At 44.2% G+C, this 17,826-nt stretch overlaps 1 protein-coding gene across 6 annotated transcripts in view; it reads left to right on the plus strand.

Moving 5' to 3' along the window:
* LOC103638270 (DNA topoisomerase 1) overlaps positions 1 to 17,826 on the plus strand; it is a 61,829-nt gene that overhangs the window by 738 nt on the left and 43,265 nt on the right. For 4 of the 6 annotated variants that reach the window (XR_004852603.1, XR_004852602.1, XM_008661232.3 and 1 more), the window contains exons 2-8: positions 229 to 1,271; positions 6,119 to 6,770; positions 6,851 to 6,937; positions 7,670 to 7,716; positions 8,139 to 8,248; positions 8,918 to 9,018; positions 17,705 to 17,797. Coding sequence is in view for 4 of the 6 variants with exons in the window: in XM_008661232.3 (XP_008659454.1) it covers positions 229 to 1,271; positions 6,119 to 6,770; positions 6,851 to 6,937; positions 7,670 to 7,716; positions 8,139 to 8,248; positions 8,918 to 9,018; positions 17,705 to 17,797 (2,133 nt within the window). In the remaining 2 variants the exon portion in view is untranslated. The remainder of the gene's footprint in view (positions 1 to 228; positions 1,272 to 6,118; positions 6,771 to 6,850; positions 6,938 to 7,669; positions 7,717 to 8,138; positions 8,249 to 8,917; positions 9,019 to 17,704; positions 17,798 to 17,826) is intronic. The other 2 variants (XM_020543910.3, XM_035962520.1) reach the window with 1 other exon arrangement.

Consider the following 17,826-nt stretch of genomic DNA (forward strand, 5'->3'; position numbering starts at 1 on the left):
AATATGGGACTTAGGTTAAAATGAAGCACCTATTTTCGGTTTGATGTCGAATGTATACAAAGATAATAATGACTTTTGCTCTTTGCTTTTCTTTCATTCTTTTTTTCCACGTGATCATGAGAATGGGATGGAATGATTTTTTTCACGATTCTACCTGTTATAATTTGGTATAATATTTCATTTGAGTTGTGCTTGTTTTTATGTTTTGTCTATTTATTTCCTTTACAGCTTCAGTTCGAGGTGTTTCAGAGATATTCTTCCGCACCCTGGCCCTTGTCACCTTTCCGCCCTTGTGAAATGTGTGGGGTTGCATTCAGGAGCAATTCAACAAGGAAAATGTGCTCGAGAAATATTTTTGGGGTTGCATCACAGCCCAAAAGTAGCACCTTTTTTACTACTGGACTCTCTGGCAACCGTAGCTCTGTATGTTTCAGAGCGAGGGACAGCCGTGGAATTGCTTTAAAGACTAATAATATTGTTAATTCACGACCATTCTCAACTATATACAGTAAAAAGCTAAGGTTTCTTATTAAAAATAAGACTTCATGCAATAATCTAAATGTGAGAAGGGAAGATGGAAGTGTTGCACATAGTTTGTTTTGTAGATCTGAGAAACGCCAAAGCACAGTTGCTACGTGTAGCACCATTGCTGACGAGGCTTCAACATCTACTAGTAACAGCAGCAAGAGTGTTACTGATTCTAAGACTGACACTGCCAAGATGAGGCGTTCAAGAGGAAGCAAAAAAGAAGTTGATGGAGTTATGAAAGATAAGGAAGTACATACCAAGAAAAAGAGAATATCTTCTAGAACTTGTATAGCTGCAACAAAGACGACTGAGAGTTCTAGTGCGAAGCAAGAAAACAAGAAGACTGATAATTGTAAACTGAAAAAGGGTACTGATAGTCCTAAAGAGAAAAAAGTGAATAATAGGTCAAAGTCAAAAGCAAAGGTTTCTGCTTCTTCTGTATCTTCTGAAGCTGAGATTTGTATGAAATCCTCTATCGATGGTTCTGGTATTGAGAAAAAGCCACTGGTGCCATTGTATCCTCCGAGAGCCAAATCAGTCGTGGTTGTGGAATCAGCCACGAAAGCAAAAGTTATTCAGAATTATCTTGGGGACATGTATGAAGTGTTACCAAGCTATGGTCATGTGAGAGATTTAGCAGGTAGATCAAAATCTGTCCGCCCTAATGATGACTTCAGCATGGTCTGGGAGGTGCCTGCTGCTGCCTGGACACACCTTAAGAGCATTAAAGTTGCACTGAAAGGGTATGTTTTTCGTAGCCTGTAATAGGGATACATTTTTTCTGTTTACATGAAACATACATACACTTAGATTACGCATGTCCTCCTCATGTATAAAACAGTTTCACATTTTTTGTCAAAGGTTTATACTTATTAGCTGCCCTTCTAATTACAGAGACAAAGAAACACAAAATCAAATAGATCTATCATTGTAGAAGTAATTGCTGTAATGTTCGATAGTTTCTGTTATGACCGGTCGCCACTACAGGCGCCGGACAACAGCAGAGGCGGCGGACAACAATAGACATGCAAATTAGTTAGATAAGGATTAGAAGATTAAGGAGATAAGGTTTGTTAGAGAGAAAAGCGGGGATCTCAGATTTGATCTCTTTAGATAAGGACTAGAAGGGAGTATAAATACTTGTAAGCACCACTCTATATGAATTAAGCAGAAAACTATTTAGCCTACTTCCTCCAAAGGAAGCAGGCGTGTTTTCCTCTCCCAAAGCCACTGTCCAGCGCCCGTCAAAGAACAGCGCGGCCACGACGCCCATGCGCCAGTCCACCGCGAGCCTGTCCACGACGCCCCTGCGCCAGCCTGCAACGTCTCATCCCTACAATCTGCGCAGTTTCTCTGATAGGAGCTCTAATCCTATCAATCTGGTATCGGAGATGTCCAGGACCTTCACCGCGCCCGCCTGCCCGGGATGGCCGTGCACACTACTACCACAACCACGGAGCGACATCTACTGGACCCGCAGGGACTACCACCGACGTGGCCCTGCGACCACCACATCCACCTGCTTCCCAGTACCGCACCAGTCGCCGTCTGATCGTACCGATATCCACAGCTACAGAAAGACGAGTTGGAGCCCAATGCACGACCATGCTCACACAGGGCATCATCCGGCCCGGCACGTCACCATTTTCCGCCCCAGTGCTCTTGGTGTGCAAGGCGGACGGATCCTGGCAATTCTGCATCGAATATCGCACTCTGAACGCCAGGACATCGAAGGACAAGTACCCCATCCCGGTGGTCGACGAGTTTCTCGATGAGCTTCACGGGGCTCGCTTCTTCACCAAGCTTGACCTGTGCTCGAGGTACCACCAGGTGCGGATGCACCTCGACGACATCGACAAGACGACATTCTGCACGCACCACGACCACTACGAGTTCCTGGTGCCATTCGGCCTTTCAACGCCCTAGCGTCATTCCAGGCCTTGATGAACGACGTGCTCCGCCCGTACCTCCGCAGGTTCGTACTGGTGTTTTTCGATGATATTCTCATCTACTGTGCCACCTGGGCTGAGCACCTGCACTCCTGCAACACATCAGAGTCGTCCTACATGCCCTCCGCTCACACCAACTCCACCTCAAGCACTCCAAGTGGTCGTTTGGAGCTTCGTTGGTGGCCTACTTGGGCCACGTCATCTCGGCAGGCAGTGTCGCCATGGACGCCGACAGATCGCGGCAGTCGCCTTCTGGTCGAGGCTGCGGTTTGCCCGGGGCCTCCGCGCATTCTTGGGTCTCGCAGGGTACTACTGGAAGTTCATCTGCAACTTCGGTGTCATCGCCGCCCCGCTTACGCATCTTTTGCGGCGAGACACATTTGCCTGGGACGACGAGGTTGAGGCAGCATTCCAGGCGCTCAAACGCGCCCTAACGACAGGACCGGTCCTCCAGATGCCAGACTTCGACAAACCCTTCATGGTTGATTGCGACGCCTCGGGCGTGGGGTTCGCCGCGGGACCCCTCTCATTCTTTAGGCGATCGTTCGCAGCACGCCACCTTAAGCTGGCCGCGTACGAGCGTGAGCTCATCGGGCTGGTACAGGCAGTGCGACATTGGCGCCCCATACCTCTGGGGACGCCATTTTATTGTACGAACCAACCACTACAACCTCAAGTTCCTGTTGGATCAGCGCTGCTGGATCAACGCCTCTCCACTGTATCGCAACACCAGTGGATCAACAAGCTGTTCGGATTCGACTTTGAGGTTGAATACCGACCCAGACGGTTGAACACGGTGCTAGACGCGCTCTCCCGACGTGACCTCAAGTACACACAGGCGGCAGCAAGAAACGCTGAGGCTGCTGCCTTAGCTCTTTCGGGCCCCTCGTTCACTTTCCTCGACGACATCTGATGAGCCACGAAGGAAGCCGCCGCCGACGCCCAGCACCACCTCCAGTGCTTGCAAACGGACGAGTTGGCTGACCCATGGCGCATGGAGGACAGACTACTACTCCACGGCTCTCGGGTCTACATCCCCGACCACGGGGACTTATGTTCCCAGGCGCTACTTCTGGCTGACGCAGCCGGACACGAGGGCGTACAGAAGACTCTCCATCGACTACGCTCAAAGTTCTTCATCCCGGGAGATCGCACACTGGTCCAGGGTTGGGTGCGCTCCTGCCCCACGTGCCAACAGAACAAGATGGAGACGCTACAACCAGTAGGCCTGCAGCAGCCCCTCGAGCTGTCGTCCCAGGTCTGGACGGATATCTCGCTCGACTTCATCCATGGGCTGCCCAAGGTGGGAGGAAAGTCCGTTATCCTCACGGTGGTCGACCGCCTCTCCAAGTACGCACATCTCATCACACTCGGCCACCCCTTCACAACAGCATCTGTCGCACGCGCCTTCTTCGACAATATTGTCCGGTTCCATGGGTTCCCCTCCTCTATCGTCAGCGACAGGGACCCCGTGTTCATCTGGCACATGGTGCGACTTCTTCCAGATGGCGGGAATAAAGCTGCGCATGAGCACAATGTTCCATCTTCAGACGGACGACCAATCCGAAGTGGTTAATAAGGTGATTGTCATGTATCTGTGCTGTGTGACAGGAGATCGACCACGAGCATGGGCCGATTGGCTACCGTGGGCGGAATATTGCTACAATACTTCCTTCCATACGACTTTGCGCTCCACTCCATTTGAGGTGGTCTACGGGCGCCCCCCTATGCTGCCCTACAAGCCAGGGACGTCATGCACAGAGACAGGGACGCACTACTTCGCAACCGTGATGAGATGCTGGCCGAATTCCACCAACGCCTCCTCCAGGCCTAGCAGCTCTCCAAGAAGTACTATGATGCCGCACACCGGGACTTGGAGCTACAGGAGGGAGATTGGGTCTGGTTGCGCCTGCTGCATCGATCAAAGCAGCTTCTGTCCACCCACGCGAAGGGGAAGCTTGGCTCACGCTACGCCAGGCCTTTTCGCGTTCTGGAACGCATTCACGAGGTCGCCTATTGCCTGCAGTTGCTAGCTGGCGCCTGCCTCCACGACGCCTTCCACGTAGGACTGCTGAAGCGTCATAAGGGGGAACTGCTTGCTGACCCAGTGCCGCTACAACAAGTACATGATGGACGCCTACTACCAACTCCGGCCAAAGCTTTGCGAGCGCAACTGCGCCGTGGCGTCTGGCACGTCGTCATACAGTGGCAGGGCCTATCTCCGGAGGAAGCTACATGGGAGGCGCTCGACGACTTTCGGGGCCTCTACCCCGACTTCCAGCTCGAGGATAGCTGTTTGCGCATGCGGGGAGAGATGTTATGACCGGCCGCCACTATAGGCGCCGGACAACAGCAGAGGCGGCGGCCAACAATAGGCATGCAGATTAGTTAGATAAGGATTAGAAGATTAAGGAGATAAGATTTGTTAGAGAGAAAAGAGGGGATCTTAAATTTGATCTCATTAGACAAGGACTAGAAGGGAGTATAAATACTTGTAAGCACCACTCTATATGAATTAAGCAGAAAACTATTTGGCCAACTTCCTCCAAAGGAAGCAGGCGTGTTTTCCTCTCCCAAAGCTGCTGTCCAGCGTCCGCCGAAGAACAGTGTGACCACGACACCCCTGTGCCAGTCCGCCGCGCGCCATTCCACGGCGCCCCTGCGCCAGCCCACAACATCTCATCCCTACAATCTGCGCAGTCTCTCTGATAGGAGCTCTAATCCTACCAATTTCACATGGATGTTTGTCTCCATGATCTTTTATTGTATTCAACAATAACTCCAATCCACATAATTTCTGCAAGTTAGTCAGTGGTGACACGCTAGAAAATATGGAACACATCAATAGTTGGTTTATTTTGGTGATATAGTTTCTAAGTTAGCCAATTAGGCTTTCCTTGCAGGTAGTTTGAGTATTTAGGTTTCTTATTTTGTTGCAGATATTTTGAGTGTTTTTATGTTTATTAATTTTATATTGTTCTATGTAATAGAACCACTATTGTCATTTGTGTATGCTGACACATTATTGTTTTGATCGTAGTATTACTATCATCAATTGAAGGGCAGGCCTGATGCAGTGGTGAGAGCTGTTTCACTGAGTCATCAGGTCATGGGTTTGAAGCAGCCTCTCCACATTTGCAGGAGAAAAGGCTTGCCTTGGTTTATCCCTTCCCCATACCCCACTCATGTGGGAGCTTCCAGCACTGGGTCTGCCCATAATTTTCATCAGTTATTGCTGTTATATACTCGAGTATTATTTGTTGGTGAGATTGTTTTGTAACTTTGATATGTGATACTTTAATGATGGTCTGCGGTTGGCCGCATATAGAAAAACTACTGTGAGGCTGGTTTGTATAGTTTGTTTATTTTTGTACTTGTATGTTCATCAAAATGGTAAAAATGGCCTTAACTGAAGATTGAACTGTATCTAAACATATATCTTGGCCACGTCAACTGTGTAATCTAACCTTTTTCCATAAGACTGGACTTCTGCTTATAATAGTGGCAGTTTATTAGTTTGAATTCAACTAAGCTAATAGTATGAAAGGTAATAGTTCTACACACATAGTGATTGCTTTTACACCTTGTGTTGAGTTAATAACACATTGCTATTTTTTTTACCAATGTTCTCTTTTCTCCAGAGCAGAAAATTTAATTCTTGCATCTGATCCTGATCGTGAAGGTGAAGCGATTGCTTGGCACATCAAAGAAATGCTTGAACAACAAGGTGCATTGGGCTGTGATGTGACTGTTGCAAGAGTTGTTTTCCATGAAATAACTGAGAATGCAATAAAAAAGGCTTTAATGTCCCCAAGGTATATTGATATGGACTTGGTCAATGCTTATCTTGCACGCCGTTCCCTTGATTATGTAATTGGGTTTGGCATATCACCACTTCTGTGGAGGAAGTTGCCTGGTTGCCAATCAGCTGGACGGGTCCAATCTGCTGCTTTGGCCCTTGTGTGCGATCGAGAATCTGAAATAGAACAGTTTAAGCCACAGGAATACTGGACAGTACGGGCAGACTTCAAAATGCAATTTGCAGATCTGTCAAATGGCACATGTATTCCATTTCATATAAAGCATTTGAATTCAAAAAAGCTGGGTCAACTTTCCATACCCTCTCAAGAAGAAGCGCAAGCTATAGAAAAAAGGATTCATTCTTCTAAGTTTGAAGTTTTAGGTGTTAAAAGAAGTAAAATTCACAAGAATCCTCCAATGCCATATATTACATCCAGCCTTCAGCAGGATGCAGCAAACAAACTTCATTTTACTGCAGGGTATACCATGAAGGTTGTTTCTGCTAGATTCATTATGTATTATATTTATATGTTGTATTCTGTTAGCTCACGTGACACATTATATGACTGCAGATTGCCCAAAAGCTTTATGAGGGTATCAATCTTTCCTCAGAAGAAACAACTGGGTTAATAACATACATAAGAACTGATGGGTTTCATGTAAGTAGCATCAGTCATTTTGATGACACATATAGGTTTACTGTTTATTGTTGGTGTTGCATATGTTCCACAACATTTGTTCCCTATGCTTCACTCTGTATTTTAAATTTCAGAATCATCATCTTCTTTGGTCATAAGGTCTAAAGTTAGTGCATTTACTTTAAAATGATCAAAATCGTCCTGCTGCCTTCTGATTAAACCAGTGGGTAGGAAGCTGGGCAGGAAGAACTTTAATAATGTATTAAGTTGAGCAAAACTGCACTAATTTGCATAAGCTTCAAGAAAACTACACTTTTTGAGCTTCTATTCTGATTACTACATAACCACACATTTGTTGGTGCTTTGTTGAATATATTATACATTAAGGTTTTATTATCATGCTTTGAATAGTTTAAGGCAGCAAAGTGGACGGTTTAGGATTTAATGGTCAAAACTAATCTACCTAAAGAGTTCTAAATTCTAATATATTATGAAAGATATTCTGGCCACAAGTTATGTCATGATGATGGGAGAATTCGTAAATTTCTACTTGAAACATTTCATGACTTGTATGCCAATTTAATTAATTGAAGTCTATATGTACGATGCAATGATACATGATGGAGGCTTCTGGCTTACTTTGATGTGAGAATTTCCTGAGTTGTCGATAAGAGATTCTTGAGAATACAATATACTTGGTGCTTTACTTGTTTCATTAATTAATACTATGTTGACTTGTTTGACCCCTTGAAGATTTCTGATGGAGCCGCAGAAGACATCCGTTCATTAGTCAAAGAAAGGTACATAAATTCCTCTCTGAACAAGCTGCTAAGTTTCTCTGATGCCAATTAATCTTCTTCCACATTGAACTTGTAATCATATCATTTCTAACTTCCTAAGTGATTTAGTTATACTAGTGGAAATTTTTTGGATTCACTCGTATTTGTTTGAAACTTATTAGATGAATCGACAACTGAAGACACATTATTCAAGATTTTAACTGAATCATTTAACTCTTTAACTGGTCTGGACTCTTAATGTACTTTGATGACAAGGTAAGAGGGTGCAAGTTGTTGATCATCCATTTTAAGTTGCTGATTGACGATCTTTGACTCCAGTTTTGAGAGAACAATATTTTGTGATTCTAGGACTTGGTGTCATGATCTATATATGAATATGGTTTCTGGCACATATTCCTCTTGTTAATTAGTATTTTCTTCAGATACGGCCAGAAGTACGTTTTAGAGGACACTAGGAAGTATTTAAAGAAGGTGAAAAATGCTCAAGAAGCCCACGAAGCAATTAGGCCCACCAGTATAAGGAGGTTGCCATGTAATGACTCTCCCTGTGTTTTTGTTGATTTATTGCATTTTTCTCAATTATAGCTGCTAACCATCTCCTAGCAAACAATTCTGAGCAAGTACATTCATATTGTCCCATGGAGGTTAGGTTATAGTTCTACAATCTCATATTCATGAACCACCAAAATGTTAGTTCTTCACAGGATATGCTATGTATTGTTTGGTTTCTTGGTATCCATATTTCATGTATATGGTTGTACGATTCATGCTTCATAGTTCAACCTCAGACACTGCCTTGATTATTCTACAGAGTTATACTTCTATGAATATGACACTTAGGAGTTTGAAATGTCTCCCCATAACGGAGGATACTGTGTTCTACAGTATGTTTTGAACATGCTTGTTGCTTGGTATGGGCAGCCAGTTAAACCATACAGATTGAAGAGCCACAACAACATAACTGTACTGTTATGGTGCTGAAGCAGCCCAAAGGGCCCAGCTGGCTGCCTAACATGCTCTATAAATGACCATGAATCAGTTGATAATTACAATATCTGTGTTACAATCAACATCTTCTATTGGATATTTGGATCACATGAGCACCTTTAATGTCTATTGTTATTTCATTTGTTTGAAAGTGAAATCACTCAGTATTATATCTAACTTCTAATATATGGTTGCAACGCTATTCCTCTTGTAGCATCTTTGGTTGGAATACTTGACGATGATTCTCTAAAACTGTACACTCTAATATGGAAAAGGACAATGGCTTGCCAAATGGAAGCTTCTAGAACTCAGATGGTTGGTTACTCCAATGCTTCATTTTTCCATGTGGTTGATTTTACACTTCATGATGATAATGGTTATGAACTATGGGTGTACAAAGTTACATTGCTTAAGGAGATCTTGATAAGTTTAACTTGGTATGCATGAGGAATTTGCAGCAGCCAACAAGTGCTGCTATTTCAGGGTACATGTTGCAGTTCTTTTAGGGTGTTTGTTTTATCCCTATTTTTTGGTAGTGTTAGAATAGAATGTGCTTTTATATTAGGCTATGGCCATATTAGATTGGGGTGCACACAGTTCTACGATAGAGGAAGACCTTAACCGACTTTGGTTTAAGATAGGATAAAATTAGGTTTGATCTGTCCCTTAGTAACCAGATTCCTGGATTGATAGCATCGAGGAACGGGAACATGGTACGTGGTATGCTACTAAAACAAGTTTTTAACACTATAGGAACGAGATTGTTCCCAGTTTCCCACGTTCTCGGAACGAAACGAACGTTCCCGGAACAAGGAACGTGGCCAAGTTCCACGCTACCGGTTTCTATATTTTGTCCTAGAGATAACAAAGTTAGAATAGGAGTCGGTTAAGGTAGTTGTACCCGAGTCGGACTCCCTGTCATGTTCTAATCCTGATGACAGTATTCTGCCCTGTATATACTCAGCCCCCTCGGTCTAATAGTCAGGGCGAACAACTTAAACCTGATGCCGTGTTTTCTTACAGGTAGATCATCTCTTGAGTTTCTTCTCATATTGCCTGTATTTTCAATATTGATAGAACTAGGCTGAACTTGTTGTTTATCTAAAATTTAGTGTGATATTAAAGCCAACCAGCCAAGCGGTTGCACTGATAAGATCATAAGAGAAGTAATTGCAACTCAGTCTGTGCCTTTTACATTCTAATCGGTGCCACATGCTGGAGGCCCAGATTTCTACAGTACCTTGAGCTTTTAGCTAACACGTTGGTTATTTAGTAATTTTTTCGAACCATGCAGGAGAGCCGCGCGTCATTTCATTAAGAAATAAAAAGGTATCTCCCGATGCAATGATTTCAAGTTGCTTGGTCGCCTGGTCGAACCCTGGGACCGACTAGGCGGCTAGTTGCGATTAGGCGACGACCAGGGCGACTAGTCGACCCCTAGTCGGTCCCTGGTTGTCCTAGACCTTTTGGACTAGTAGTTATACTTATATAGGTATATATATATAATATAAATATGCTTATCTACATTATATAAAATAGAACAAACAACTAGGATAAACAAAATAACAGATTAGAGCACTGGCTTAGGATAACACAGACATAGAGCAAGTCACTATTTAGCACTAGCTTAGGATTAGAGCAGCAACCATCCACTAGTTCGGCACTGACAGAAGAATTACATAGAAGTAAGAGAAGGGGGGAGCAGGAGGAACCTTGAGATGAAGAGATCATCTCGTCAATGGTGCTAGAGAGTTGAGACGCCAGTAGTCTGTCGCAGTTGCTGGTGCTCTGCCACAGCCACAAGTGATCTAGCCGTCGGTTTCTAGATTGGAGCAGGTGAGCAGCCTAGAAGGCAGAGGGGCACATGCGCTGGTGAATGGAGCACGCCAGCATGGGGCGCAGGTGAGCAGCCATCGGTGCTGGACTTCTAGGGGCGTAGGGGCAGGCTCCGGCGACTAGAGATCTGGAGCAGTTGGGCAAGAGAGGAGGCGCAGACTATTTTTGGTAGCTAGGTATTGGCAGAGGAGAGGAGAGGCAAGTCTAACGAATTCTGTAGATGGGCTGAAAATAGCCTAATACTAAAACCTTAGCTGTGGCGACCGGGACATACTAATCGGACGATTAATCGCCCTAATCGGCGACTAGTCGGACGACCAGGACGACCAGCTTGGCTAATCGAGTTGTCCGGCTAATCGAGTATAAACAGGCGACCAGCCCGACTAATCACGATTAATCGCGATTAGTCAAACGACTTGAAATCATTGATTACCCACTCCCAGGGGAGGGGTGGATTACAACTATTAGACCTAGATTTGACCCTAAGTGGTCCAGCCTTTAGGGCCAGGTCTTGGAGGGCTGAAGCCCCACTACCCCAGCCATGCACCACATTTGCTCTTCAGTAACCACTGAAAACACTACACTTTGAACACCAGACTAGGGAATTAAAACCTTTTGTCTTCTCTTTGGGCAAAGTTCTAGCTGCTCAGCACCACCAGGAATTAAAGTAACTATCAACATTGGGAAGTCTCACAACAGCAATTAGTCTATGAACTATGAAGCACAATACTCCAGACCTCCCTGGCAAAAACACAAGAAACTAGAACATGGCTGATATTTTCCATATGTTGATCACAAAGAGGGTAAGCATCATGGTGTGGAAGCCCTCTTTTGTCCAAGTGATCAGAGATCCAACAGCGGTTATTGATGGCCAACCAAATAAAGAACTTGCATTTAGGAGGAGCCTAGGTCTTCCAAATCCGCTTCCAAGGTGAGAATCTAATGGAGCCAATAAACATTGAATTGTGGGCTGATTTGCTGCTGTACTGTCCAGTAGAAGAGAGTTTCCAAGAGATGATATGAAATATCTAGGTATAAGATAGTATCCTCAACAAGCTTCCAAATTATGAGAAAATCTGTCAAAATCTGAAGAGTTAGAGCACCCCGGATATCTGAAACTCAACTTTTGTTAAGGAGTGTCCGGCTCACGGTACCTTTTTTAAATTCTCTTGGGGACTGCCAGAATTAGATTAAGAACTAAATCAGCCACACTTCTGCCCTGCAACCACTTGTCAGTCCAGAATTTTGTAGTTCCCCACTCCAAATGGTAACTATGACAACCATTTTAAATAAAGCTTGGACTTGTTTAGGAATTTCTAAGTCAGGAATACCAAGGCTGCCATAAACATAGTCTTTGTACCTTAGCCCATGATACCAAGCAGTTACCTCCATTGATTTGTTCCCGTCCTTTCCACAGAAACCCCTTCTCCTTTTATCTATGGCTTTAAAAAACATTTGGGCAGATTCAAAGCTAACAACAGATGAATAGGAGTTGCTGAAATTACGGATGTAACGATAACCAACCTTCCAGCCTTGCTTAAAAGAGGGGCTTTCCATCATGGCAGCCTATTTGCAACCTTGTCAATCAATGGTTGGAGATCATTCTTGGAAGGTTTATGAATGTTGAGTGGGATGCCAAGGTTTGTGCAAGGAAAATTGTCAATAGAACAGGACATGATATCAGAGGTTCTTGCAGTGTTCTCATTTGAACATTGGATGGGTATAAGGGAACTCTTGACCAAATTGGTTTTTAGACCAGAAACATGTCCGAAATACTGCAGATAATCTCTCATCACATAGGTCAGCAGAATTGGGTCTCAAAATGATGATCACATTGTCTGCATAAAGAGAATTTTGGGGCCAATGTTGCTGTTCAGCTATGGACTGCAACAGGTGGCTCCTGAAAGCCAGTTTGATTAGAGAGCTGAGCACATACATATCCATCACAAGAATGAAGAGCAAGGAGAGGGGATCGCCTTGCCGGAGTCCACGAGTGTGATTAAAAGATCTACCAGGATGGCCATTCATTAATATTTGTGTGCTGGATGTGGAAAGAACCAGACATATAAGATTCCATCATCGTTGACCAAAACCCAAGTGTTGTAGAATCTCTAGCATAAAAGGCCAATAAACTGCAAAAGCTTTAGAAATGTCCAATTTTAAGAGGTGTGAGGCTCTTTACTTCTGTGCAGCACTCGAGCAAGTTCTTGGACAAGAATGAAATTATCATGAATGCATCTTCCTCTCACAAATGCACTCTGATTATTGGAGACGAGGCTAGACATTAGAGGTGCTAGGCGATTAGCAAGTATCTTGGTTACCAACTTTGCAAAGCTGTGAATGAGGCTTATTGATCGAAAATTCTTCACTGAAGTTGTATGAACCTTTTTAGGCAATAGGGAGACAAAGGCAGAATTCAACAAGTGAAATTTGAAGACATGTGCCCATATATGGCATTTAACACTGCAATAACATCGTTGCCCATACCTCCTCAGTCGTGAGAGGGCCATCCAGATAAGACAAATTTTGTTGGGGCTGTGGATGAAACGATGCTAGATTGAAAGAGAAATCCCTTTGGTCAGGGATGAAAGTGGTAATCCGAACTGTTAGGATAGATTTAATATTTTAAAATAGATGTGTATAAAATTTGATGTTGATCTTTTCTTATGTTATCACACACATTATTACAAATAAAAATATTTTTTTTTGCATAAATTGTTTTATGAATTATTTGCTCCCTACAACAAAAAAGTTGGAAAAATAACCAAATTTGTATCCGAATCCATACCGAATTTTATACCTATTATTTGAGAGAAATATATGATAAATTTGAGGTTTATCTTTTCTGAATCTTTACAAGCTCAATGCTAAAAACAAGAATATGAAATTGCATGGCGGATTCTATATCCAATTTAATTGCAATCAGAGGAAAACACAAAAAACTGATAATCAAATATATATCGTTTTCATCCTTACCTTTGGTTCCGTTGACTTAAAAGATCTTCAACGAAATTCGCAATTACTTCTTTTTTCTCCTCTCGTGATACATATGCCCTATCATCCACTTGAATCTTGGCAATAAAATTCTTCTTTCTATATCAGGCATGCTGATGGAAAAAGGATGTATTATCATCCCCTCTTTCAAGAAAAGGACTCTAGAGCGCAATCTAGCAATGGTGCTTTTCAAATGAGGTCAAGCCCAAACAATGTAATTTGAGCTTCCTTCTTAGACATTCCTCTCCCTGCCATAAAGGTCGAGAGTCCCTAGCATTTTCCAGTTGGCGCAAAATTTTCTTAGCTAGAGCTAGCCACAACTTGACATTTCCCACCTTTCGAGGGCTCCACTTACGCAGCCCTTTATTGAGTCTCTGGAGCTTGATAAACATGATTTCTACATGACACGAGGAGATAATTGTGGCCTCCCAATTCTGCATAACTGCCACATGAAAACCCGACAACTTGGGCCAAAAACTCTTGAAATGAAAACACCGTTTTCCTTTAGTCATAACTTTGAGATCAAGGATTAATGGAAAATTGTTAGAAACTACAACAGAAGTGTTTTGAAGCACAACATCAGGGAAAATGTCTTCCCACTCCATTGTACAGAAAGCACGATCTAGCCACACAAGGGTGGGATTCTCCCGCCCTTGTAAACTTTCTTCCTTTGAGAGGGATCTCTCTAAGTTCTAGATCATCCAACACTCGTCTTAAACACCCATCATTGTCCGGTTCAAATTACTATTGGTTTTATCTGCAACTTGATAAATAAGATTAAAATTCCTCGCAATGAGCTACAAACCAGAACAAAGTATTTTGACATCTTTGAGTTCATCAAGAAAAGTTAATTTATCATTGTCCTCTTGGGAGCCATACACCCTAGTGAGCCATCAGTTTCACCCTTCTCATTCAATGAACTGAACAGAGGCAGAATAATTGTCCACCCGAGAGCATATGGCTTGAATTGCGACACTCTTCCAGGCAATAACTAATCCTCCACGAGTTCCATTAGTCGATAATAGAACAAACTTATCAAACTCGGATCCAAAAACTGAATTAAAGAGAAATCGATTCATAACAACCACTTATATCAGCTCTAGAGGATGAAATAACTTCTCGTACAGCATCCCACTGGGCTTTCATGTTAAGCCCATGCGTTTTCCAAATCAGAATGTTTGACGGATTCATAAGAACGATTGATAGGATGATCGAGAAAAAAACAGTCAGATGCCCTCTAAAGAGAGTGCATATTGCATCTCCAATCCCTCAACTAATGTGCATTATGACAACGCCGATATAGTGGCCAATTGTGTATTAGATAATGGAGTGGTGAACAACCTGCTATACTCAATCTTGGATGGAAGGACCAATTTTTCCTTTGAGACAGAGAACCCCAGACACCGGATTACCTTCTTTTGAGCTTAAGATATGACTGGTCCAGGGGAGCACGATCCAGCCCCAACCATCCTTCTGCTATGCCTTGGTAAAGGACCAAGTGGCCTTTGCTTGGTTTTTCGCTTTTGCACATATGGAGGTTTGAGCAACCCTTCCACTGGCTTAGAAATTTTGTTTAGCAGGACATTTCTGATCTCTAGGAGGGGCTACTTACTGGTAGGCTTGTAGGCTCCCGAGAAGAATCCTGAGTTTTCCTTGGATGCTACTTTGAATAGATCTTCAATTGTAGTTGGCTAGAGATTGGAAGGCCTCTAACCATTGGCAAGGCAGGGGCTCCAAGCACTGTAGGAGGACCCTCCATTGTAGGACTACTATCCATTTGTTACACACCACCATAAACAGGGGAGGAATGTGCCTCAACCCTTGCAGGGGAAGCACCCCCCTCAACCATGGTCTCAAAGAGGAGGGATGGCGCTTCAACCCTCACGAGGGAGTCTTATTCCGTCAACCCTCGAAAAAGTGTGCCATGCATGGGAGAGTTTCCCGCCGGTGGTGTAACTAGGGGAGATGAAGCCACTGCCACCGTAAAAGCCAATGGAGGAACCATGGTCTCAAAGAGGAGGGATGGCGCTTCAACCCTCACGAGGGAGTCTTATTCCGTCAACCCTCGGAAAAGTGTGCCATGCACAGGAGAGTTCCCCGCCGGTGGTGTAACTAGGGGAGATGAAGCCACTGCCACCGTAAAAGCCAATGGAGGAATTGTTGCCGTTGATGTCGCCTAGGAAGTTGTGGCTACCGACAAAACAGAGGAACCCCGCGGGGCAGAGTCTTTCGTAGTATTGAAGACCGTCGGAAATCCCGCACCTTGAGTAAATGGGATTGCCGTCAGTCCCATAGGTTCCAGAAGCTGAATCTCATTAGTCGCATTCAAAGTGGGCGACAATCCTTCGAGCATGAGTTTCCGAGCTGGTGAGCTTATCCCTTTGTGTGCCACGCTTGTCCCTTGGGGTCTCTGTGCCCAATCGAGAAAAAAATATAGCCATGGGAAACAGGCGCCGATTCAATTGCAGGTACGATTGCAAAGCGTCGTCCGTGTAAGAGCATCGTCGATGCCATCTTCTCTGACGCCGTCCACCAGCTGCCGGGGGCGGGCCGTTGTGCGTCATTGCTATTGGCATGAACATTGAAATCTCGATGTGATACGAGAGTGCCACTCCATTCCTCCTGCGACGTTGCCCTATGGCTCTTCAATTAGAGGCTCCATTGATCCTGGGATGCGCTTTGGCTGTGTACACCAGACTTGAACTCCAAAGATTTCTTGTTGATCATTTGTCCCTGGCTTCATTGATTCAATGAAACAAATATCGTCTAGGAGTAGAGTTGCTGTCGCGACTCCCCAAACATGAGACGTGCCCCCCTGATTTCAACATCCATAGCTTGTCGGAGTACATTGCTTGAGGCCTTGACGAAACACGATCATCGCACCAAGTGAGCACGAAAGGAATTCATGATCATCGATTGACCTCCATTAAACACTTTGTTTGCAGTTTCCTCATCTGGTAAGCAGAGGAGGAACTCAACTTGTGAAATGCAATGCAACTCCAGTGAGTCCTAGCAGATTGAAGTTCTGGGCGAAGAAGGAAAGAGATCGTCGTCGCTGAAAATCTTGCAGAATCTCTGACCAAAGTGACGATGAGCACCCGCTGCATCTCCATTTCCATTCTGTCCATTTCTGCCGAGCGAGGCATGAAGCGCTGTCGTCGCAACGGTTTTGCACCTAGGGTGGGTTGGTCACGACAGAGGCGACATGCCAGCGACACCGGGAGCAAGTTAACGAGCATTCCAACTCCGCTGGCTGCAGCACCAACATCTCCAAGAATAACTGCTTCTTCGTGCTTATCCATGACTTCGGCCACTGACCTATCCAAGGTGCGGTTGACGATAGAAGCGCAAAGGATTGGGTGCCACACCCATCGCTTATCCATTGCCTTACGGTGACAGGTAGCAGCCCGATGGGATGGCGACATACAGTTGAAACACTTCCCCACCAAGTACGCAGGGATCAGGCTTCAGGGGCACGGTGGAGGGTGCAACTGTTGTAGACAAGACCAACAACTCTCATACATCTGGCAATCGTCGTCCTTCCGTTCAACCTAAAGCGGGGGCTTCAAGCTAACCTCCGGGCATTTGGCAGCTGGCGGAGAAATCAAGACATTGTGGTAAGAAGCGCAAATGTTCGAGCTTGGACTAGAATTCTTCTACAGCTAAGCTTTGGATCTTCCAACAAGAATAGGTGATGAGAAAGAGCCAGACACCAGGGGAGAATAAACGACGCGAGAAGGACCCGCTGCTCGGAAGGTGGCAGCTGAAGCCACAATGGCTGTTGGTGTGGGCTTCTAGGGGACATTGGTGGTGCCTGGAGGGGACAGAGGAGGGAGGTGTTGAGGACAAGAAGTGAAACACGGGCCATTCTCAAAATTTGAAAAACTACTATTTAGCCACTTTTCTTTGCCCACTCTATAACTTCTGTCTAACTAAAACCCTTTTATTGAATTGTTGACATCTACCTTAGGAGCATAGCTTATGAACTTCATTTTAGCTTTTGTCATCATGTTTTTTTTTGCTTAAACACATCTCTTGTTATAATAAATAGTAAATGTGATATCCTCATTCTCTAGTATGGTTTTAAAACATGTTAAGATTCTTTGTACATTGTTTTTTTGTAAATTTCAATATTTTAAGCTTTCCATCAAGTTACATGCTTACTCTGTAGATTCAAGTGGATGTTGGCACTCCTGAAGGAGAGATGATTTTTCATTCAGCTGCATCAAAGCTAGACTTCAAGGGATACCAATCTGTTTATGAGGTGAGTTCTAAATTTATTTTGTACTTGCT

This window comes from Zea mays, chromosome 9 (genome assembly GCF_902167145.1).
Source record: "Zea mays cultivar B73 chromosome 9, Zm-B73-REFERENCE-NAM-5.0, whole genome shotgun sequence".
NCBI classification, from domain to species: Eukaryota; Viridiplantae; Streptophyta; class Magnoliopsida; order Poales; family Poaceae; genus Zea; species Zea mays.